This window comes from Pagrus pagrus (genome assembly GCF_965226575.1).
Source record: "Pagrus pagrus genome assembly, chromosome: 17".
Taxonomy (NCBI): domain Eukaryota; kingdom Metazoa; phylum Chordata; class Actinopteri; order Spariformes; family Sparidae; genus Pagrus; species Pagrus pagrus.
Genome location: NC_140201.1, coordinates 26,371,344 through 26,395,436, shown reverse-complemented (window position 1 = coordinate 26,395,436; position 24,093 = coordinate 26,371,344). Strand labels below are relative to the sequence as shown.

The 24,093-nt window shown below is 39.9% G+C and overlaps 1 protein-coding gene across 1 annotated transcript in view; it reads left to right on the top strand.

The window, feature by feature from the left end:
• Nucleotides 1-24,093, top strand: part of col28a1a (collagen, type XXVIII, alpha 1a) — a 47,166-nt gene that overhangs the window by 7,581 nt on the left and 15,492 nt on the right. The window contains exons 8-29 of the mRNA XM_084378901.1: nt 1,317-1,343; nt 1,579-1,623; nt 1,731-1,775; nt 8,103-8,156; nt 8,261-8,329; nt 8,430-8,498; nt 9,797-9,865; nt 10,467-10,535; nt 10,628-10,696; nt 10,791-10,859; nt 12,408-12,476; nt 12,562-12,633; nt 13,109-13,177; nt 15,700-15,771; nt 18,302-18,370; nt 19,025-19,093; nt 20,432-20,500; nt 20,602-20,670; nt 20,968-21,036; nt 21,160-21,228; nt 22,776-22,844; nt 22,945-23,025. Of these exons, the coding sequence (XP_084235027.1) occupies nt 1,317-1,343; nt 1,579-1,623; nt 1,731-1,775; nt 8,103-8,156; nt 8,261-8,329; nt 8,430-8,498; nt 9,797-9,865; nt 10,467-10,535; nt 10,628-10,696; nt 10,791-10,859; nt 12,408-12,476; nt 12,562-12,633; nt 13,109-13,177; nt 15,700-15,771; nt 18,302-18,370; nt 19,025-19,093; nt 20,432-20,500; nt 20,602-20,670; nt 20,968-21,036; nt 21,160-21,228; nt 22,776-22,844; nt 22,945-23,025 (1,431 nt within the window). The remainder of the gene's footprint in view (nt 1-1,316; nt 1,344-1,578; nt 1,624-1,730; nt 1,776-8,102; nt 8,157-8,260; nt 8,330-8,429; nt 8,499-9,796; nt 9,866-10,466; nt 10,536-10,627; nt 10,697-10,790; nt 10,860-12,407; nt 12,477-12,561; nt 12,634-13,108; nt 13,178-15,699; nt 15,772-18,301; nt 18,371-19,024; nt 19,094-20,431; nt 20,501-20,601; nt 20,671-20,967; nt 21,037-21,159; nt 21,229-22,775; nt 22,845-22,944; nt 23,026-24,093) is intronic.

Genomic DNA, 24,093 nt, shown 5'->3' with positions numbered 1-24,093 from the left:
AAGAGAGTGTTTTGATTCAAAAGCTACATAGTTAGCCTAACAGTTGTTTTTTAGGTGTCAAAGTAGTAGCTACAAACTAGATGTTGAAAGGGTCTGGAACATCCAACAGTGTTTTTACTTACAAAGGGCCGGATCTACTAAGATCCCAAATTGCTCGTACTAATCTGCGTGCGCAATCTAGAGATTTGCGTGTGGGGTTGAACCGCGGTTTGCGGCCGATTTATGTGATTTTATGTTAATGACAACAGGTGCAAAGGTGTTGGAGACACGCCTATTTAAATGAGGGTTTAGCGTGTTTCATGGTTTTCAGCATGGCGAGTTTGAGAGAGCGAAAGCGCAAAGTAAAATTGGACCCTTTGGAATTAGAAGTGTTGGTAGAGGAAGCGAATAAACATTTCAATGAGCTGCAGCAAAGGAATCTGACGGTCGCGCAAAGGAACGCTGTGTGGGAGAAAATTGGTGAAAAAGTTACCAAGACATCAGAAGAAGAACAAAAGAAAAGTTGGCGTATAATAATATAAATATAATAATAATAGTAAACTTGCAAGGAGTTTTGTTATTGCAGGTACTGCGTGACTCCTTCTCGTAGCTGGCTCCAAATCCGCTCTGAGTTCCTCCAACAGCTCCAAAATGGCAAGGCTGGATAGGCGATATGTTCTACTGATAGTTTCCTCATTCATCCCAAAAATGTTCACATGAGGGTGAAAAATGCGTTCTCGGCGTCTCCTTCCATTGTTTCGGCGTCTCCTTCTTGCAACAATAACGGCAGCCATGTGTGCGCAATTACGCATACAAACCGTTTGCACGTCCCTTTGAGACGTGTTAAATATAGACGCAGTTTCTATGAGCAAAATTGCTTTCAGGTTTGATAAATCACTTTGCATGTGCTAAATTAATATATTTACATTTTCTCCACCCACAACACGCACAATTGCGTGTAAACGCCCCATGTTGCATATTCATTGCTGCAAACGTACTAACTGAATGCAGACGCGCTATTTTGCACCTTTGACAGACGCAACCCTTTTTGCGCTCTGTTAGTAAATCAGTTTGTACATTTTTTTGCGTGTGCAAGCAGTTTGCACACGTTTTAATACACGCAAACCTTTAGTAGATCCGGCCCCAAGTGTCTAAAGAAATGATATGGATTCCATCCAACACTTTGAATGCTTAATACAATTAGCAACATTTTAGTCTATGTGGTCCCATAACATTATGTAGTATTTTGATGTCGGTTGGTTGGTTGACCATTAAAGTGACATGATGGTTGGTGGACAGTCATCTAACTGTTTAATGTAAATTTCCCCTTTCTATAGGGTCGACCTGGCAGCAAAGGGGAAAAGGTATGTTTTATTGTTATTGTTTGATATGAGACATTTTTAGATGACAATGTTTATTTGTAATGAATCACCACTACCACACCCAGGTAGAGAAATATAAAGGAAACATTTGGTAAAGGCAAATTCTTCAGCATATGAAAATAATATATTTTAACTATTTTTATGCAGAATTTGCCTGTGGTCGGATAAGAAAGATTCTTTAAGCTTCACTTACCTGTATCTTGGTTGTATTTTCTAGGGAGAACAGGGTGAATGTGGTGCCCCTGGTAAAAAGGGAGAACAAGTAGGTTTCATAATTTTTTTAATTTATTCAATTGCCATGATGACTTTTTTGCTGTGGCCGAGTACTGTATGTGTATATAGTAATATTATATTGATGTCTTTCTTTAGGGTGCAGATGGACCTCCTGGAACCAGAGGACCCAGAGGGGAGCAGGTGAAGTACACTGATATTCTGTTATACACAGAGCCTCAGCAACGGTAATACAGTTCAGTCAGAAGATACAAACTGTAACCACCATGTCACTTTTTATTGTTACTCCATTGTGACTGTGACTCCATGCATCATCAACTGGCTCATAATATGTTAGCTAAAATATTTAAGTGAGTAGCCTTATATCATTCAACTGAATGTAGACTACAGGGTACGTTCAACATTTTCAAATATGCTTGAAAATCTCATGTCTGTGTGTACAGATCCTGAGTCAGGGTGTGGTTAGCATCGAGTACTTAATAGCAAGTACTGGGTACCCTTGAAAAAAAAAAAAAAAATGTCGGTTCTGCTTTTCGGTTTCTGAACGTGACATAAAAATGAATTAGTGCAAACAAAGGCTACATATTTTTGCAAGGCCGTTGCTCGTCTGGCTGCCTTCTAGGATTTCTTTTCATTTGCCAGGAGTCACGACCTGTTACGTCACTCATCAACACAACAGTGAGCTGGAGAGCTAGCGTGCATGACCAGCATGTCACAGCAGCAGTCACCAGTGCAGAAGAGGGACCGCAGAAAACAGTTAAAAGTGTGGCTTCACTTTGTAAAAGAAAAACACGACAAGTCAGGTTGCACTTCAAATCTGACAAACATTTAAGGCAGCAAGGCATCGATGTGAACAATTGTATCGCGTTTGATGTTGCGGTCTCTGAGCCAAGAGCATCAGCCTCAGCCAGCACCGGTACATCGCAAGCACCTGCAGTAGTGCAGGGGACAGCAAGCCGCGTCACACCGTTCACTCTGCCATTAACAAGGAATGATGACCAAAGACAAAACTGTGCAGTGTCACAGAGAGGTTAGGTGTTGTGCACTGCCACTGATACACTTATGTTCCAACATTTTGAGTGTGGGTTTCCTTTTGTAAGGGTGCCTGTCTACCATAAGGCATCACTGCTGCTGCCCCAGTGTTACAGAAAGGACAGGTAGTGCGCGTAGGGCAAGGCTCAATTCACCTTTGGTTCAATAAGTGCAGTTTGACATTCACTCGAATGTATTTTAATACACGTCTGTGTGTGGATCATACATTTGTATTTACTTTGTGAATGTTCAGTTAATACTAAGATATTTTTATCATCTAAACATTTGACCTCTTTTTTCCCCCCAATATTGGAATCGAAATTTGGAATCCATAAGAACGGAAAACGATATGCAGAACCAAAATCAGAATCAGAATCGATATCATTCAAACAATACCCAACCCTATCCTTGAACAACATTAATTATGATGTTCCAGGAACAACACCAATACAGCCGTATCAGATTGTGCCAAGGGCACAGTCACGATATCTGGCGATGTATGCTATAAGCAGAGATACAGAACATTTCAAAAGGACTGCGTTGACAGATCAGTTGTTGTTTGCCAAGAAATATTCCACGTGTATGTCCACCTAAAACCACAAAAAGTTATTTTGACATTTCTCTTTGTCTACAGGTTAAACAAACAAGATTTTACGTGTAAATCAATGAGCTGCAGAGGTATTGGCAGGTGTGATATTTTTGGATAGAGCCAGACTAGCTGTTTCCCCCTGCCTACAGTCTTTATGCTAAGCTAGGCTAACTACATCCTGACTCCAGCTCTGTACTTGACAGAGAGACTTGAGGCTGATCGGATGATCTCACCTTACTCTCAGAAAGAAACTGATTAAGTGCATTTCCCAAAATATTGACCTGTCCAATTGTGTGGTTCATTTTGATTCAACCTAGTAGAATGGACTCTCAGAGTTACTGTTGCGTCCTGTTCTGTAGCAGGCAACCTTAAATGTAAACGTTTTGTTTAAAAGCCTGATATTGCCATTACATAGTCCACCTGTGATAAAGTCATGTTTTAATGTAAAAATTGAAAAGGGCTCTTTATACCCTTGAATGGGTGTGTGGTCAAATTGAAAGATTCCTTTGTCCCACCACATCCGCGCTGAAACAATCAGTGCTGCGGTGAAAGCCTCACACTCTGAGTCCATCTCCTGCTCTGCACTTGTGGAATGTGAGCTGTGGATTAGGTCTTATCCCACTCCTAATGTTGCCTTTCTAAGCGGGGAATCCAAGCTTGCAATGTTTGGTTGTAGTCTTTGAGCAGACGTTGTCCCAGAGGATTAGGATTTGGGCACATGTTATCCATTCCCTTTCTCCTTAAATGCTTGTTGCCCCCTTCAGCATCAGTTGAACGACAGCAGTCATCGTCAGTCTCATTAGGTTGTACGTCCTGATCTGTCTCCAGTTCCCATGAAATGTACCTACACACACTGTCAAAAATGTATTCTTAAACCTGTTATCACAGTATATCCAACACATTCTCACTCCCAACTCGTCAAATACAGCAGTCTGGTCAGTGGCCTTTAGCTTCAAACTATGATGCTCTACCCACCCCTCTAGAGTCAGTTTTGCATGTGAGGGGCTTCGCAGTCAAGTTAGCAATAATATGTGGTATGCAACATCCGGTTACACTTTCCAAATAAACTTTGCTGGCAAACAGTTCATATTTATGACTTTTGAATTTGTTATTAATGTTGTGAAGCAGTTGTGGTTTGGTTAAGTTTAGGCACCAAAACAACCTGGTTAGGTTCAGGAAAGTATGAAAGGATCATACTGGGCTAAAATAACTTTGTCCAGTCTCTAAACATAAGTTACTCACGTCATGTTATGTGAAGTTAAGTAAGTTACATCATTTATGTACGTTAACTTAATAAAGTCACACAGCGTCAGACTTGAAGCATAGGGAAACTGACCATGCTGCTGTATTTGATGAGTTGGGAGTGAGAACAGGTTGTATCACAGTATTATCCACCAGTCCTTCAACAATGTCACTGTCATTCAAACCTTATATAACAACGTCAAATTATAAAATGATATCATTTCTGCATGTTTTGTCCCATTAACTTCAAATCTTTTTTATTTATATTTGTTTATTTTATGTATTCATTAGTACAGTATGGGATTATACTAGTTTGAAGAGTGCTGTGGCTAACTGTCTACTTCCTAGAGCCTCCCTTGCCTCACAACCACACTGTAACTTGTGGGATCTGCATTGTGTTCATTTGTTATATACTGTACATAAGGCGCTCTTTGGAGTTGATCTTGATAGATATGATTGTGACAAGGACAGATAATAAAGCAGACCTACATGTAAATAATACACCCTCTGCAGCTCCTACCCTTCTGAAATAAATAAAAAGCAAAAATTAGTGTTATCTTAGTTTACCGTAACTTTACATTTGTTTAGCTGTCAAAAACAACTCTTAAAGTGCCAGTACAGGGGTAGAAGGATATTTTGGTACTGATTCAAGATAGTACAAAAAGAGGAGGTGAGGTTGGAGATTGGGCCTCACAGATACACACTGTACACCTTCTAACACTGGAGGCCTTCTCAGTCAGGTAATCATTATATTTTGACAGATTTCCTTTAGTTAGCATATACAGATACAGCCGCCTTGATCGTTAGCATTAGCCCGACTGGTCACTTTACTTAGTTTATTTATATTTTATATCAATAATCAATTGTAGCTAGGTTATATTATTATAGGTAAAGCCACCCAGCAGGATATAAAGTTATTAAAAGTTCATCCTTTAACTGCTGCAGCCCTAAGGTTATGTACAAATTAATGCATTATCGGTTATAATTTGAGAATATATATTATTCTGAAATGGACCATTTGTTTATTCAGTCATGAAAATAAAGAGAGTTTGTTGATTTCTTGTTTCTTCCCCAAAACTACAGAGTGCACCTTTAATGAGTAGGCCTACTTTTACTGTTGTGGTGCTTTTATGATGGCCCTTGCTGTAGAAAGACACAAATATATTTGAATTTTTTTCTACACAACCAGAGAAAACAGAGAAGGGGGGCTGTGTTTTTCCCCAGCTGGTATCAAACAACATGGTATTACAGCTAAACAGGCCACTCCATCATGTTTCTGAACACAATTTAGGAGACAGATAGACAATGAACAGGACTCTGGTTCATGTTTGCTTATCTGCCTTGTTTTACAGTTTCATCAGTTTTTCAGCCTCCGTTTTCACAGTAAATAAAAAAATGGTGGGAACTTCCGGTTCACGAGCTTTCTCTATTTTAGCTAAGCACTACACTAAAAATGTTCCTCACATGTTAGGGATGAAGGGGCAGTGTATTAACAGATTCTTGGTTTATATTTTATCAGCACAGCCAAGTTTTGACAGTTTGATTGGAGTTTAGAGAGCACGTGCGGTGGCTCTCCCTCTGCAGATCTGTCTGTGCTCTTTGCATCTGTGGCTGCACGCTGACAACATGCAGGATAAAAATCTGTAGTTGATTCAACAGCCCTGCAGCCGCCAGATGAGTGTGGGGGCTGGGAGACCTGTTGGGAGGGCCAGTGCCCATTAAGCAAAGAGATGCACTGTAATTGTAAAGGTGATTGTTTGGGCTCTCTCACCTCCCACGATGAGCAGAGGATGTTTGTGAACACACTATTATAAACTGACTGCATCTCTTCCATCAGCCGCCACTGCGTGAGGAATTTCTGATAAAAATATCTTTAAAAAATGTTTTAGTGCAATGACAATTGTTTCATTTGTTCAAAATGTGTTTAAAATTACTCCAAGACACCTGAGCAGAATAGTTCATGCTTCTTGTAACCGCCCACACCCAGTGAAATATTCAAACCAAATACTTCAAATACAACGATGATCACGGACCGAGCATATTTAATGATTATTAAGCTACCAAATCATGAGGTCATCAATATTATGCTTCAGCTTTTTGTTTTTCAACAGAACTGCATGAAAGTAATTTTGCCGGGGAATTAATGATTTAACAAGAAGAAAACACATGGACATGAAAAACCTGCAGTCAGTGTGTGTGATCAAGAGGCACTGAGCTCAGACTTTTTCATACATCGTTTCAGTTCATGTAAAAATTCTGTAAAACTGACACCACAGTGCAGCCAGTAAATACATAATTCCTACATTTTCATTTTAAAGGGGTATTTTATGATAAATTGTTAGTTGATTGTCTTGCAATGTATTGATTATTGCTGTGACGTGATACTATTGTTATTGTTGGCAGCGTATTGTGAACTGTATCATTTACTGTCACTTTGTGATTGCCACTCTAGACAAGAGGTTATGATGCAGATAAGTTGCTAACACTTGCACTCTGCTGGCCTAAGCACACAAAATGTAACAGTCAGATTTTCAGCTACATTTTCATGTTGAGCAGAAGATTCCAGCAGAGGCCAGTCACAGCTCACTGTCCATACTATACTGTGGAAAAAGTTGTATAAAGCTACACCAAGTCTGATAAATGGACTCAAGTGATGACATGCAAAGGGACACTGGCAAAAAATGAATTGAATGAATATTCATTTATGCCAGAGAACCATGTTAGACAGCCAAAAGATTCTACACTGATAACTAAAAGTACAATTAATTAACCATAAGATGCTGTTGCATTTTACTTACTTTGTTATTTTCATTCTTTAAAACTCAGCAGAATGCAGGAACCAAGGCCTCTGGAACTCATTATTTTGGTTGAGAGTGACCCCTGCTTTCATTTTCAAAATCATCCCTATTTTTGAGGTCTCACTATTGGCAAGTATGCAAGTAGTTGCTCCACAAGTGTCACTTTTCTATCTACGACACAGTTAATAACCAACATGTCACATTGGCACATACGCGGGCACCTCCTTTGTCACTATCACTATTGAGAAAATCTCAGTCTCAGTAAATAGTGAAGTGAGATATCTGCCCTTGCACTGGCCTTAGCCTGACCCCAACCATAGATCCTCTTATAATGACCATGTAAACTTTTAGGGGCAGATGAAGAAATCCCCAGAGTGACCAGGGTTCAATCCCTGCAGCTGTGTTTGTTAGTGGGGCACAGTGAGGGATCCTTCTGGTAACGACTGATAATTAAAACGCGACACACATTTCCCAGAAAGTTGGCAGTGACAAGGATGAGGAGCTGGGCTCTCATTTATAAACATTGCGTACGCACAAAATGGGACCTAAAAGAGTCGTACGACACGTAAAAGTTGTGATCTACAAAAACAAACTTGGAGGAGAGAATGTGCCAACCTGTAAGCAAACTATCACCCATGGGCACAAATATTTTGGAGGCAAGGGGAACGACACAAATGGTGAGGTGGTGACTCTGTTTGTAACAACAGTTTTAGTTTTGTTTAGTTTGAACTGCTAGCCCCCAGGTGTTGTCCAGAGTGCTCCAGGCACTGTGGATTTTTGATGTGTTCCCTCACTTTCTGCTCCTCCTGGATTCCTGTATTTATTTGTCCTTTCCTGTTCCTGTCTCAGGGAGCCAGGGGAGGACATGGAGACCAGGGTCCAGAGGGGCAATTTGGATCTAAAGTAGGAATTCTGACAATCACGTTTCAAATACATCAAGTTAATCAGTATGTTGGCATTTAAAGCTGGAGGCACGTTTGTAAACTTCTTTTTCATTCCCCTAAAAGGGTGACCGAGGACTGAGGGGTGTACCTGGACCTCCAGGAGATAATGGCGTTGGGTTCCCTGGACCAAAGGTAAATTTAAGTTTATTATTTGATAAAATAGTAATCAAGTATCTATGATTGCATGTCCTGTGTACTTTTCTGTTTCTAATCTGTAAAATTATTTTTTCAGGGTGACAAGGGGAACCATGGAAGACCAGGTCCTCCTGGACCAATGGGAAGGGGCGAACCAGGGACACCGGTTAGATCACGCATCACATTATAAATATATTTACCAATGATAGTTTAATGAATGTTAAAGTTAATTGTTCCCAACTAGGCCTTCCCAAAGCTATGTGTAACAGTACTGTTATGGTGTTACACTAACTGCTCTTATAGCTGATATATTCTACCATCAACCATGGTGATGGTTAATCGGTGCTAGAGAGCAATTAGTTCAGATATTGTTGGTGAATTTCAGTATGCATTGGTGATTTTTTTTTCTATTCTCATGCAGAGACATGTTAGCCACCCCTTTTTATCAGCTACATGTCTGCATTTGTCTGTAGGTGTTAAATAAATACTCGTGGATAGTAATCTGTGGTGACAAATAACAAAGCTTTAAACAGCTCTGCAATTTACTCTCACTTACTGTAGCTTCCTTTCAAATCCAGTGCACTGGAGTGCTAAAAATGAAAAACTTACATGTCACTCCTATATTTCTTTGATTAATAAGAAAAATAGCAATAATGAGTCATTTTAAGATTCAAACTGTATATCTATAGCTGAATAATTACCACTGCTAAACACTTAATGTAGAAGTCATAGCTCTGAAATGTTTCAATTAAAGGAAAATCATCGATCCATTTTTTTTATTTATAGCAAAACATTGTCCTAAACAACTGAGGTAGCTGGTTTAAAACCAAACAAAAAAAACACAAATCAAATCGCTCCATACAGCTCATCCAGCTATTCCAAGTCTCAGGTCCCAAATTGATTTGAAAGGACTATTTACACCCTTATTAAAGCCGAAATGTTCACTAAAATCACTGTAGCTGCTAAGATAAAAGCGCACATATTGTCTGGGTCAAGTGGGTGCTCAAATTCCACTACAGGTTTAAATAACGTCTTTTCAACTCAATTTTGGGATTGCCAGGGGCTGCTCCAAACTTGGATTACACTTTCTTCTCATTTTAAAACTAGTCCCCAGCTTCTTCAGTTGCTTAGCAGAATGATTTTAAGCTCCAGAAATGTTTTTTTAGACTTTGAAACTTCACCTGGCTTTCCATCAGCATGGGGGTGAGGTAATGACTGAATTGTTATTTTTGGATGAATTTATCCTTGAAGGTTTTTGAAATAAAGGTGTCTGCATGGCCGGATTTGGGTTAAGATGCGCTGGTTAATTGTTCTAATAATTACACAACAAACGCAGAATAAAACACAAGTTACTGTTGACAGTACAGCTAGCCTTGAGTGATTGTTTTAGTACTTACAGTATACAATCACTTACGTCATGTAATATCTGTTAATTTAGTAAATAAGGTCTATTTTTTTTTTAAGGGTTCAGCAGGGCCACCAGGGATGCAAGGATCTCCAGGGTTTCCAGGTGAGGGTCTCCCAGGGCCCAAGGTAAGTTCCAGGACAAGTTGGTTCACTACAACTGGCATGTAGCATTTTATATATCATTTATTTAAAGGTGCAGTATATTTAAGAATTGTCTACCTGTTGAAGATACACTCAAAACAAATAGGGGGCAGCATATTAAAGTAACAGCTAACTGCTGCCAACTGTAACTGCCATTAGCTCAGTTAGCCATACAGCTAGCAGTCCAGACTGGGAGCTCAAAGCACCGGGACAGGATGGGGCTAGCTGGTTAGCATGCTAAACATGCTTTGCAACACAATACATAGATGTCATTACATCAAAGCTGTTCTCCCCTCTGATGTATGGGGATTGACATCTCCAAAACATTCACAATACACATTTTAAAGTCCTTTCTATTTATAATTGCATGTAGAGAAAATCAGAAACCAGATTTACCCGATCAGAATTTATGTGGAAGGTATTCAAATGTTTCTACCTGCCTGTGACATGTAAATATTGAATTTAAAAAAGAATAAATATCATAGTTGGATTATGGTTGTATGATTTGAGTCATAAGATGTCAATGAGATGTGTTATTCTTCTCAGCCTTCCTGTTCTGTCAACCTTCCTGTCATGTCTCTTACAGGGTGACAGGGGGTACGAGGGTCCCAAGGGCAGCCGTGGACCTCCAGGAGTCGGGTACAAAGGTGATAAGGTATGGTTGAACATGGTTGGGATTGCTGACACATGTATAGTGAAAACCTGTGATGTTATGACCTGTCTGATCTCTGACCTGTCTGACCCCAGGGAAACACAGGAGCTCCAGGGCTGCCAGGTTTGGTGGGGTTTCCAGGGGCAGGCATTCAAGGAGAAAAGGCAAGGCTAATGAAAATTTAAGGAATTTGCTTCCAATGTTTACCCTTAAGTGGTGTAACTACATTTTATACTATGTTTCTCTCTGGCTTTTCAGGGTGAACAAGGGCCTGTTGGGCCTTCTGGGCCCAGAGGATCTCCTGGACTTGGTATAGTTGGACCAAAGGTTAGTAGCAGAGTATCAGAAGAGCGTTTACCCTGTGGCTTTTAAATTGTCTGTAGGAAAGCTAACATTCCAGTGTTGTTTAAGTGTTTTCCCTGCAACACTTAAATGCTTAAGAAATTAGGTATATGTGACACTATACAGTTTGAGCACTAAAAAACAGAGCCTGACTGATATATCGGTTGGCTGTTATTATTACTATTAAGTGTTTGATAACCACATATGAGTGATCACTGCAAAAAATGTGTGAATATCTGCCGATATATTGATATCAGAATTTTTAATTTGTTAAGAATTTTAAGTTGTAAAAACTTTTTAGCTCATACAACTTAGATTTAATAGTTTACTTTACTTGGTAATTCTAAGGTAATCAGTTTCCTGACTTTTTTAAAGTAAAGTCACCAAGTTTTCACTGTAATATCGGCATCGGCAACGCCCCCCCAAATTGCATATCGGTCAGGCTGTACTAAAAACACCTGATTATTTATTTATTTATTTATTTATTTATTTATTTCGGCATGTTATTAGACAGTCATCATCACACATCATCTTAGTTAAAAATCAGGTAGTACACATGGCCGAAAGGGAAAGCGGGAGAAGCAGATGCTTATCTAGTCCCGCCCCCGTTGCCCACAGAATACATTATTTCCACAAGTTATATTTCTTTTGTATTTTGACGTACATGTTACAGCAGCATGCAGTGAACAGAGCTGCAGTCCAGCTCTAGACAGTCAACAGACTACGTGTGTGTCTGCACAGTGTCTATATTGGTCCATCATGAGTGAACAACAGTCTCTACTTGTTGCCTGGAGTGTAACACAGTCATAAGGTGATCCAATCGATATAGGTTAGTTTCAGTTATTTGGTTGTTAACTGGGATGGTGTGAGAGCCAGTATTGCCGTCTTTATTCATCCATCTCTTCTGTAGCTTTCGCCGCGCTTAGCTTCACCAAGACCTCTTGGTTAGAAGCCACGTCTGCTCGCATCTTTCCCATGTACTCGCACATTGTGGAGATGCCAGATCGCATCTCCACCACAGCACTCCGAGTTTTGGCGTTGTCAGCCCTCACACTGGTCTGCTCGGCAGCGATCTTTCTCAGCTTCCGAAGTAGCATGAACATTCCATATCCCAGGGAGAGCATTCCGATTGTCATGAACGTGAATATGTACACGTCCTCAACGTCCTCTATATCCATTACGGCAAGGCACAAGACTCTCCATTTTCCCCATCCATCCATTGTGTAGCCGGCCATGAAGGTCCCGTCCGGGCATGTAGGCTCACCAGAACCAGTACGCCTTGTTGAGAACACTCTGTCGATTGCATTCAGTGACCAGTTTAGCAACTCCATCATGGACCAATTGATTCTCCTTTGTGTCTCGACTAACAGAGTCAGTTGAATTCTTCACAAAAGTGGATATTTGTACTTTTCAGTGTCAGCTATTGTTTGGGTACAGTTGGTACTTGTTTAGTCTTCCCTGTAGTCTCAACATAGCGTTTGCTGATTCCTGATGCATTCTGACTCTTAATCGGTGATTTGTGTTACTTCCCAGGGTGACCAGGGTTTCCCTGGAGAGTCCGGACTTCAGGGACAGAGGGGTGTTGGTGAGCCAGGACCAAAGGTAAGACAACCAAACTCCTCTGAACAAAGCAAGGTCAATTGAATGAACAGTCCGAGAACTTTTGAGTACATGTTGGGCTTTCCAGGGGGAGCCGGGGCCTGATGGTGCACCTGGGATTCCTGGCATTCCTGGTGAGGATGGAGCTGTTGGGTCTAAGGTGAGTCAGTGACTGGAGGTCAAAGGTCACATTTTGTAAAATTGCATGGTCCGATTGATTTTGAATATACCCACTGAGTAAACTGTTATACTTGCTTTAATTTGAAATGGGAGGTCATAAAAAATGTTAGACATAACAACAATCACAACAACAGCAACGCTGCCACTTTCTGGAAGACTTGTATTGACTTAAGACGTTTCAGAAACAAAGAAGTGCGCCTACTTTGTTTTGTCTTTTAACTTCTTATCTACACCAGAAGTGGGAGTGTGCTGCTCTTTAGTTAAATACTGTAGTTAATAGTTTATAGTTAAATACCTCACCATCTCAGCTCACAACTTTATCTGATCATTTACTTTCCTCAAGTTAATTTCAATGTTCAGAACACACACAAGCATCAAACACAGTTTTGTGATTCACTACAATATGTTTTCTTCTGTTAAATGTTTGACGCAATTTGATCTGCTATTTAAACTAGGGAGAGATGGGGTTGCCAGGTCTGCGGGGCCTAGAGGGAGCCCTGGGGAAAGGTGTTCCTGGAGAAAAGGTAATCCGTATTCAGTGGCAACTGCCGCCCAAGTATTATATTTCTAGTCTCTTAGAGAAGGGGTGTCGAACTCAGTAAATGACTGGCCATCATAAAACATGAAAATGAGTTTGCAGGGGCATAGCCAGAACTGTAGCACTAAGTAACTCAGTTACACCAAGTTGTTCTGTTGGGGTGTCATTGTGACAAAAAAAAAAACTACTATCAAATATACAGCAATTGTTGAATAATTAAGCACCCCTGTGGAATCCCTTCACACATTTACGGTATCTAAAGGTACATATCTCTATTGATGCTACTCTTTCTTTAACAAACTTTTGTGCGGGCAGGGAAAACCTAGAAAAAGTCAGGGGGGGATTTTTTGTTAGAAAACAACTGCTTTTAAGCACTTCTTATGTATGGATTTTCATCTACCTGCCCTCCTCTTGACTACTGTTTTTTAAACTAGTGCAGTACCTGTTCAAAACATGCTGTTCAGCACAGATTATGCGGTAATGTGAGGGGTTTACAGATCCAAGCCTCCTGAAGCCGCCCTGGTATCAGGTATCAAACATGTTTGATATTTACAATTCAAAAAAAGATTACTTTGGTACTTTCCGAGCAGGACCACAACAACCAATGAGAGATGGTGCTGCCAAGCAACAGTAAACATTGTAGTCCTTGAGGCTAACGTGAGCTAGCATACTACTGTTGACAGAAACTGAACAGCTCACCTCCAGTTCTCACTGAAGAATAGTGTAGAATCTGGGATAGTTTGTCAGTTTTGTAAGCAGGCTAATATCATGTCAGTAAAGCTCTGTAGCCTCTATAATTATGTATTTTCACAGTCTTATATTTAATTAGTTTGATGAAAAACTGTGACTTTCTTGACTTGCAAAATTATCTTTTAAAAATGACAAACATCATATATGTAGTTCAAAGCACAATTCAAACTGGGTCAAAAATGGTTTGTTTTTCTCCATTCACTACCATACAGAGTTTTTCCCAAAAAGGGCCCATGGGGCAAAGCAGCAGGGGCGTGGCCTCAGCTCTCTATGAAGCCACATCCCCACTCTGCACAGAGCGGTGTTTGTTGCTACCTGATGTGAGTGACGCATGCACAACTGCATCTGGAGTCTTGGACAGTTAGTTACAGATGTGGAAAAAACAACAGAACTGCAATAAAAGCACACTCATTTGTTATGATAGTTTATGGTTATGATTATACTTGCTGATAATGATTGAAGGACAGCGGTGTGTGGTTACCTGTTGTTGCATATTTTTATATGTTCATATTGCTGTTATTGAGGACTGCCCTAATATTAAGGTAAATTATACGTTTATGCTTTAGCAAAGGCCCTATGACATGAATTGAATTGATAAAATACCATGCTATGATAGGCAACAATGCACTGCCATCCAATGCATTTTTTTTAATCTTCATTTATCAACTTTCAAGTGTTAAATTAATTGTTCATTTAAATACAAAGGCTAATTCAATAATCACATAAAAATGTATTATTATTTTTACAGCTCATACATAGTGTATGCATAAAACAAACAGAACCAAAAAGTTTAACAAAAAGAACATTTAATACAAGAAATCACTACATACGCTATGATGTCAAATGTGTACAAGGGAGATTGAAAGATAAAAATATACTGAATACCTTATTTATCTCTATTAGACAGAATTCTCCTCAGCATTTAAGAGGTCTCAGAATCTTTCTTGTTCATTGTTATCTTAGAAAATTTGCAAATGTAATCAGAATCATAAACTAACAAATTTCCACTTTTAATGCAGTTGTGTATGTTATTTGTCCAAAATGGCAAATGTACTTGTGCATGCACCACTCACATTGGGCAGCCACTCTTAAAGGGTAGTGTCAGTGTTCACTGTTTATGCAAAAATGTATAAATATTCCAAGTGTTGTGTGTCCACATCGCATCAAATTGGACACTGCACAGCCTTGGATCCAAAGAAACAAACCTGCCAAGTGTGAAGTAGATTGGATGAACGGTCAGAGAGACAGACAGAGAGACATAGAGTCCTTGCCTTGTAGTTAGATGATTTGACTGGAGTTTTCTGGATAACCATGGCAACGTTTCACAGAAGTGTGTCTATTTTGTTACACTGTTCTGTTTTCATAGGGAGACCGGCTTGGTTTAGAATACAGAATGTCGCAGGCTGGAAAATATGGTGTCCCGAGTTTGACATAGGTATTACATGATATCCTGGCAGCTCTTTGTTCAACCTGATGACATGTTGATTTGTTTTAATATCTCTTGCGTGTTAATTACCTCGACATGCAAACTGTAAAAACAAATTAGCATTATGCATTATGTAACTCAGCATATTCACATACCTGTACAGACAATGGCTTCGCTGGCATACACATGCAAAGTTGACTAATTCAGTTATTGTACTGAGATGTATGACACTGTGTGTGCGTGTGTATGTGTGTGTGTGTGTGTGTGTGTGTGTGTGTGTGTGTGTGTGTGTGTGTGTGTGTGTGTGTGTGTGCATGCGTGTGTTTCCACAGGGAGATAGAGGTGACCGTGGCCCGAGGGGACTTTCAGGGTCTCCAGGCCCAGCTGGACCTGCTGGAGCTAAGGTATGTTAAATACAGGTTTCCCCTCAGTACTGTTGGGTCCACATGTCTGTTTGCTGTAGGTGGGAAATCCAGCACGGGGGGTGTTTAGCTAAGGTCAGGTTCAGACAGCTTTCACAATAACACAGGTCAGCTCATATTTATTGATTGAATGGTTACTATATTTAAGGTCTTGGCTGAAGCAGTCTGTGTGACTCCTTAATTACTCCTGTTAACTGGGAGTAGTCCCACATGACAGCTGGTAACTTCCACAGTCATGTTGAAAGACAGGGCAGATAGTACATCATTAAGTTTTTGGGTTGTCCGTCAGTCCATCCCATTCTTGTGAACGTGAGAGAATTTCCTCAAATAAGCTACAAATGTTCGCTTAGACTCCAGGATGAACTGAATAGGTTTTGGTGGCCAAAGTTCAAAGGTCAAGGTTATTGTTACCTCATGACATCATATTCTCGAGTATGCAATATCTCAGAAACGAGAGAGAATTTCTTCAAATTTGGTACAAATGTCCACAATGGCTTGAGGGTGAACTAGGGTGACCAGATGTCCCGCTTTGTGCAGAACTGCACAGCATTTTAATTGCTTGTCCCGCGTCCCACATATTGAGATGATGTCCCACAATTTAATTGGCTCTAGTTTTCAAAGTCAAACCACAGAATGTGTCATTTATCCAATAGCTGTGAAGATAGGAGGGACGGCTGTCATCCCCGGTCTGTGTCAACAGCTGTCAATCAAACTGCACAATCAGTCAAGTTAACCTGTCACTGCCCCCGCAAAAGCTGAGAGTGAAAGGGATGCAGGTTTTGGCAGAATATAAAGGAAACTACCACAAAAAATGACGAAGCAGCTGCAACAGACACTGGGAGACTCTTTACAATTCTCACTAATTCTTTTGTGAACTTTGCCAGAGTTATTTCTCAATTTCACACAGAGGGGAATACGACCTGAAGTGACACAGTACCTGCAAGTCTCATAAGAAATGTGTGGCTCAAAAAGATATTAGCCAATCTATGAAAACATTCCTCCTGAAACCCAAAGATGACTGCCAGACAGATGAGGTAACAGCTGCTGAAATAAGCAGCATTATCCACACTGTGCAGCACTCCCACTCATACAGGTCAGCAGGCTGTGGTTGTAAGCTAGCACCCGTCATTTTCCCAGACTCAAAGATTGCAAAAGAAGTGTCATGTGGTCGAAAACAAAATCAGCAGCTGTAGTTCAGATGTGCTTGCACCTGCCTCCATGGAGAGTTGTTTGAGACAATTAAAAACACCAATGGTTCCCCCACGAAGTGACAAAAACACACGCCGTTTTTTTCAGTGGCTCCAGATGCTTCTAAAATATAAACAGGGCTGCTTAAGATATAATAATTGTTAAGTCCTTGACATGGTAAATAAAGGTCTTACCTGTAACCTGTATAGTCCCATTGTGTGCCAGTAAATCAACCAGAAGGTAAAGCATAGATGCTATGAGCTACCAGGCAGAATAGATTAGATAGATAGATTTTTTTAAGGTTGATAGACAATGTAGCAAAATTTAAGACTACGTCCATACATTGGTGACGTGTCCCACATTGTCCCACACAAACATACCCTTTGTCCCACATTTGACTTATTGGGATCTGGTCACCCTAGGATGAACTGATTTTAATGGCCAAAGGTCAGAGGTCAAGGTCACTGTGACCTCACAAAACACATTTTTGGTCATAACTCGATTATAATAATTACGATAATATCAAAAAAAAAAATTGACATACAAATGTCTAATGGGAAGAAACTATGAAGTTATGACATTTGATATCCAAAAGGGTTCAGAGGGTAAATGACATCATAATATTCTGCAAAAAATGTTCTGGCCATTATTCAAAGTCACAGCACGGGCACAGCAGCTTGACCGGTGCACAGAGTTCTCAGAGCAGCAACAGTGCTGTATATTATGTGTGTGTGAGGACCGTAAGGTACTGTGGCAACACCCCAAACCTTGTTAAGGATCAGAGGAATAATCACAATACAGAATATGAAGAAGATACGCAGGACAGTCTGAGAACAGTTGCTAGGGCGAGACAAACTTCGAAGTTTGTCAACAAGGTGAGTTAACTGCATTTTCAAAACTACTCAAAACTTTATTTAACTTTTGTACAATGTGTCGGTAGTGGATTGGTATTGGTGATACCAACCTTGATTTTACTTGGTATCAGCTCACAAAAGGAAATCTGTGGTAATGCATATCAATACCAGTAATAGTAATTGTGTTTACTTCACAAAAAATCTGAGAAATCTTCCCTTTTAATCATGTTTTCTTTCAAATACTTGCATTGAAATTGTCAGATTTTAGTAATGAACACTGGTGAATCACCTATTAGCAGCTTTTATGGAATATTATGCTTCAGAATCTGTACTGGTGGGAGCCTTATTGAAGCCTATGAGACAAAGGAACTTGTACGTTGAGAAACGTTAGCTCTGCTTGCATGGTCTTGACAAAAGCATTTGTTTGCTGGCAGCTTATTATCTTCCATTTTACTGACTCTGTTGATCAGGGAGAGCCTGGCAGTCTAGGAATGATGGGCCTACCTGGACCTGCTGGACATGGTTTACCAGGACAAAAGGTGATGACACCCAATAAATCAGTAACACACACACTCATCCTCAAAGACACTGTGACTGACAACCGGCATTCAATAATTATTTAGAAATAGTTAAACATGAATTTGAAATTTCAGGAATGAAATAGAGAAAATAGGTCATCAGTAAAGATGCGAGTGATGGCGCAAATAAAATAAGCTTAAAACTCATTCTTCTTTGATTGTATATAGTTAAAAAAATTGTACTTCAGTACAGTTGTTGAGTAAATGGACTTTCCACCACTGCTGCACACTGCTTTACATGAGCGCTCTGCATATGCATCTTCTCTGGTTAAAGAGTCAGTTAATGTCGCCATTTAGTTAAATTGTGTCAGTTAAGAATTAACGTAGTATAAAGCATTAAAGGAACAGTTCACCAAAAAATAGAATTTCAGTCATTATCTACTCAACCACATGCTAATGGAGTTGGGTGAAGTTTTGTAGTCTACAAAACATATAACTCTAACTAACACAACTATGTTTGGAGTCGTCTTACATATAACACAAAACACTATTTGGTGGGGGATGTATAAATAAATAAATGACGTCTTACATCATGTGTCAGTCAGTATCTCGTGAAATAACAGTATTGCAGTATTATAATATATATGAATAACAGTGTTGTATTTCACTTAAAAGGGAGATCCCGGCCCTGTAGGACCTACTGGACTTGTTGGAGAACCCGGGGTAGGAATCATTGGACCAAAGGTAACATAAACAGATATATTTAATCCCCCTACAAACAGTGAGCTGATCGCACATATTTTCTTGACATCTTTGTCAGTGCTCAGTTCTCAAGACAAAGTAATCATGATTTTGAACAAACTGTATGATAATGTACCCAGCTGTAAGTTTATTTTTGGCTGTACCGGAGCAAAGTGGAGAGCTAGAACTATAGCCACAGAATTGAGTGAGTGAGTGAGTGAGTGACTGACTGACTGAGTGTAGGATAGTAAAGGGATAGTTAGGTCTTTTGATGTGGGGTTGTATGAGGTACTTATCCCTAGTAAGTGTATCACCTGAAGTAACTGACCATCAGCTCTCCCTGTGTGGAGAAGCAGCGCGTAGCACTGACAGGGAAGCAGAGCATTGTAGTGCTGTAAATAGTACCAGCAGCAAGATGTATTTTAGCCACCTAAAAGAAGGCACAAAATATATATATATCCGTTTAAGTGTACACTATATTTTAAACATTTTTGGCGCTTAAGTTGCCGTCAGACTGCCCTTTCCTTTGGCACTACATTCATTCATCTGAACAACTACCGTATTCCTACACACAATGGCAGCTGTGCCTGCAGCACACTGTATTACATCTTACATCAGCTGTTTGGTTCAGACTTTCAGCTACTGTCGGACAGTCTGCTGTCTGTGAGCAGAGAAGAGGAAAAGGTTAGCAGTAAATTGTCAGACACAGGTAAATGTGCAGCATTGGCTGCAGTGTGTCAGTTAATGAATGCTGCAGCTTCTCAAGACCAAGAGAAGTCTTGTATGTTGTTTCCCAACTGCTGGAAAAATTAAAGGGGGTTTCCTCCGAAGTCATGGTAACAACCCCGCCTACATTTTAGAGTACTGTCTGTGGTGGTAGAACAGCTTTTGACTCCTCAGCATGCACTACCATCTGACAAGCGATACATAAGTATCCTCTGCTGTATCACCAGACTGCAGAGCAACTTCTTTCCTCAGGCTTTTCCTCAGGTCATCCTAAATTCATCCTCCGCCCTTTACTCTGCACTTATTTATTTATCCATTATTTTTGTTTTGTGTGTTGCATAAAGGACTACACATAGCACTTTGTTGGACAACCCTGTGTTATATAATGATACACAAGTGAACCTTGTTCCTTGAAAAACTTTTAGTGTCTACCAAGTACTACGTGGGTCCGTAACCTTGGTGTCACCCAAAAACTACTTGTTCACCAGCTTATCAAAGAATCCAGTGGGGACATGCCCCCCTCGTCTTGCTTATGCTAATATATAGATAAAACAGCATTATATTTCTGTCTGTCCCCCTCTCCATATTTTGACTGTTCATCTGCTCCTACTTCAGGGTAACAAAGGAAATCTTGGACCTGTGGGGCCACCAGGAAAGAAGGGAGATGGATTCCCAGGACCACAGGTGAGGATACGGTCATCAAAATTGAGGGCTACAGTTATCGTCATATTTAATGGATAAAAAAAAACAGGTTCATAAACAAACATCTTTTTCATCATAATTAGGGGCTCCCTGGCTTACCAGGGGTGCAAGGAGAAATGGGACCAGAAGGGAAAGGACTACCTGGAGCTAAGGTGAGGCACGAGTGTTACTGTGTAAATTCATAAAGTGTCACTTTATGAATTTACACAGGTGACCAGGTGATGTTGTGTATGTTTTGACTGCTGGATATGCAAAAATCATATGACCCCCTGTAAACTGAGCAAAACAGAGACTGCTGAGTTGTGTTCAGTACTGTCTGTGATACAGACTGGAAGTTCAGGGACCTAAGTTGAAATGCAACAAACAATAAAAAATAGTGGGCTGAATAAGATGCATAAATAGTGGAAAGTATTCTAGTTTGAGTTTGTTTTGTCTATTTTGTGTGTCAGGGTGACAGAGGCTTACCAGGGGTGCCGGGGCCATCAGGTCCTCCTGGAATTGGACTTTATGGAGCAAAGGTCAGTGTTTGAATATACAGTACAAAGGGAGTTAAATATTTTTTTTATTGTTATTATAAACCATTTGCTTTGCATATCATAATTTACAAGCAGTTTATCTTGACATTTTTATTGTCTTTCCAGGGCTCCACAGGACAACCAGGTCCACCAGGCCTGCTAGGGCCTCCAGGAGAGGGCATCCAGGGACCAAAGGTAGGAAATTAAAAATACTTGACAAGGCTGATAAATTGACCCCTGGCCATGTTTTATACACCAGTAGGCACATCTTCAATTATTTTAGCTTGACACAATCCCCACCAAATTTCTCAGAGATTTTTGACACAGTATTTTATTGATTATTAACAGCTTAATCTCAAATGGTCTTTCGCCATCTATTTTTAAACATTCTGTGGTCCAACCGCTTTTTAAGGAAACCCATAGCCTATGTAGTAAAAGTGGTTTCAATTCAGCTTTTAGCTTTTATGTGTCACAATAACATCTTTGAGAAGTTCCGGTCAGGTTTTAGAGCATTACACAGCACAGAAACCGCCCTCCTCATGGTAACAAATGACTTCTTTATAGCAGCTGACAGAGGAGAGAGTGCTATTTTAATTCTTTTAGATCTAGGTGCTGCTTTTGATTCAGTAGATCATGCCATTTTAATTAACCGTCTTAAAACCTGGGTGGGCTTCAAATGCGCTGCACTTAGTTGGTTTTATTCTTACCTTTTATAGAGATCCTATGCAGTCACCATAGGTAATCACAACTCATCTACAGCTCAAATTATGGTTTAAATGATGGTGTACAGACATACCTTCCACTGAGACCTGGTGACTCAAAAAGCCTAGCTGCTGTTTTTAACTGTCTCAATGATATTAAATGCTGGATGGCACTTCCAGCAAGATTTTGCTGATTACTTTTAAAGCTTGTCTGGGTCTTGCCCCAAGTTACATAGTAGAAATGAAATATGAGCCTGCTCGCAGCCTTAGATCCTTGGATGGGGCCCTTCTGGTCGTTCCAAAGTTGAGACTCAAAACAAAAGGTGACCGTGCCTTTGCCGTCAGGGTCCCTCAGCTTTGGACCAACTTACCTGAGGAGATAATTGCAGAATTTCTTCTTTAAAATCACTTCTTTAAACCCACTTTTATGGACTTGCTTTTTGTGAAGTCACCCTTTTTTAACTGAATTTTCATCTTTGTATCTTTTTATTCCTTTTACTGCTCTCAGTCTATTTATAAATGCAGTCTTTTTTCTTACCGTCCTTTACTGCTTTTATTTGTGATGTCGTCCCCTTATCGTTCTTTATTGATTTTGTTCTTTTCTATTTTTGATTTACGTTTCCCTCTCTATTTCTATTTCTGTGATTTTGCCTGTTTTATCACTTTTATTCCTTTTACTTGTAGTTGATCATATTGACTTTTTGTGTTCTTACATCTTCTGTTTTGCCTTCTTGTTTTAACTCACCTTAGACTACATGTCCTTCTGTTTGACTAGTCTGTGTTTATTCTGTAATATTGTCTTCCTGAGTTTCCTGCTCTTGCTTAATTGTCAAAGCACTTTTAGTGAAGTGAAATAGTAAACTGCTTTTAAAGGTGCTGTATAATAAAGTTTATTATTATTATTATTATTATTATTATTATTATTATCATCAATCTATAGTGTGGGAATTCCCTTCCCTTTCCATGGGAAGGATTTATTATAAGTCTATATGTTGATGACACCCTTGTAATGCTTACCAATTCATCAATATTTATTCTTAGGGAGAGCCCGGGTTTCAGGGGCCAATGGGTCCTCGGGGGGCACCAGGGGATGGCCTTCCAGGGGAAAAGGTACAAACAATAAAGCAACTTCATGAGCCGGTACTGACTGACATTTGAAACTTTGCCTCTGATTACCAGTGCTGTAATAAAAGTGCTTTCACACACACAGGGTGATAGAGGCATTCCTGGAGACCGAGGGAGGAAAGGAGACAAGGGAGACTATGGTGAACCTGGATCTACTGGACCAATGGTAACATAGCATGTCTCTTGACAACATTGAAAATGCTTCATGGTTTTTCACATCTTTCATGATCTGTTTTTCAGCTATAATTTGTTTTGGGACAAAGTTTCTATTAAGTCCTTAATTGGCTGAGGGGTTGTTTACAAATGAGCCACAATCTGGTTGGACTGAACCCACAGCAAGCTTGTCTGAGCTGACTATGTCTGAACTCACTCAAGTTTATATTCGCCCAAACAGCCAGATTTCTTTACTGTACATTGGCCCTTATCCAGAAGCAGCGGCATGCACCGAGGGTGTGTAAGTCTGTTTGTTTGAACTCCAGTCAATCAGTCAACTCAGCACTCACCAGAGACTCTTTACTTTTCCCCCTCTCCTCTCTGTAATGTTACGTTATGTTCATGAAGTAATGGACAATTCCTCTCCAGCTCCAGTCAGCACTCAACATTACAGTACATTAACACCCAACAATAGATCACCATTGCTGATCACTGCCACAATCAATTTGATAAAAGGGACTGAAGATAAATCTACTTTTTAATCCCAAATGTTAAAAAGTAAATGTCAGTAAACGGTTCCGGATCAGAGCAGAATCCAAAGTGACTCCAGGTGTTTATTTTTTCAGAATGTCTGGCTCTATACCCTATTTTAGTGTTGGCTGGTTGGCCTTCCCCACACACCATTCTGCAATTCTGTTAGAGGGATCCTAAAAATAAGAACAAATTGTGCATTTAAATTCATCTATAAACCAAACACAAACCTCATGTGTCATGTTTTTTTTTCAGTCGTTTGAGATTTTACAGGAGGCTCTTGTTGTTCCCTCTTGTTCTGCTATGGTTTAAAGGCACCCGACTGTATGATTAGCACCACTGTTTATTTCGATGAACTAATTCTATAATATTCACGTGGTTGTAGATGGAAGCATGAATTAACATGCATTTTCCAATTTTCTGGAAATCTTGTTAAAATTGTCCCAAATTTGAACAGAATTTAAAACTTAAATTAAAAGTCCTACTCTGAGGTAGGAGTATTTTCAGTCCTAGTTTAACTTTCAGCGTTTAACTATATGAGCATTTCTGA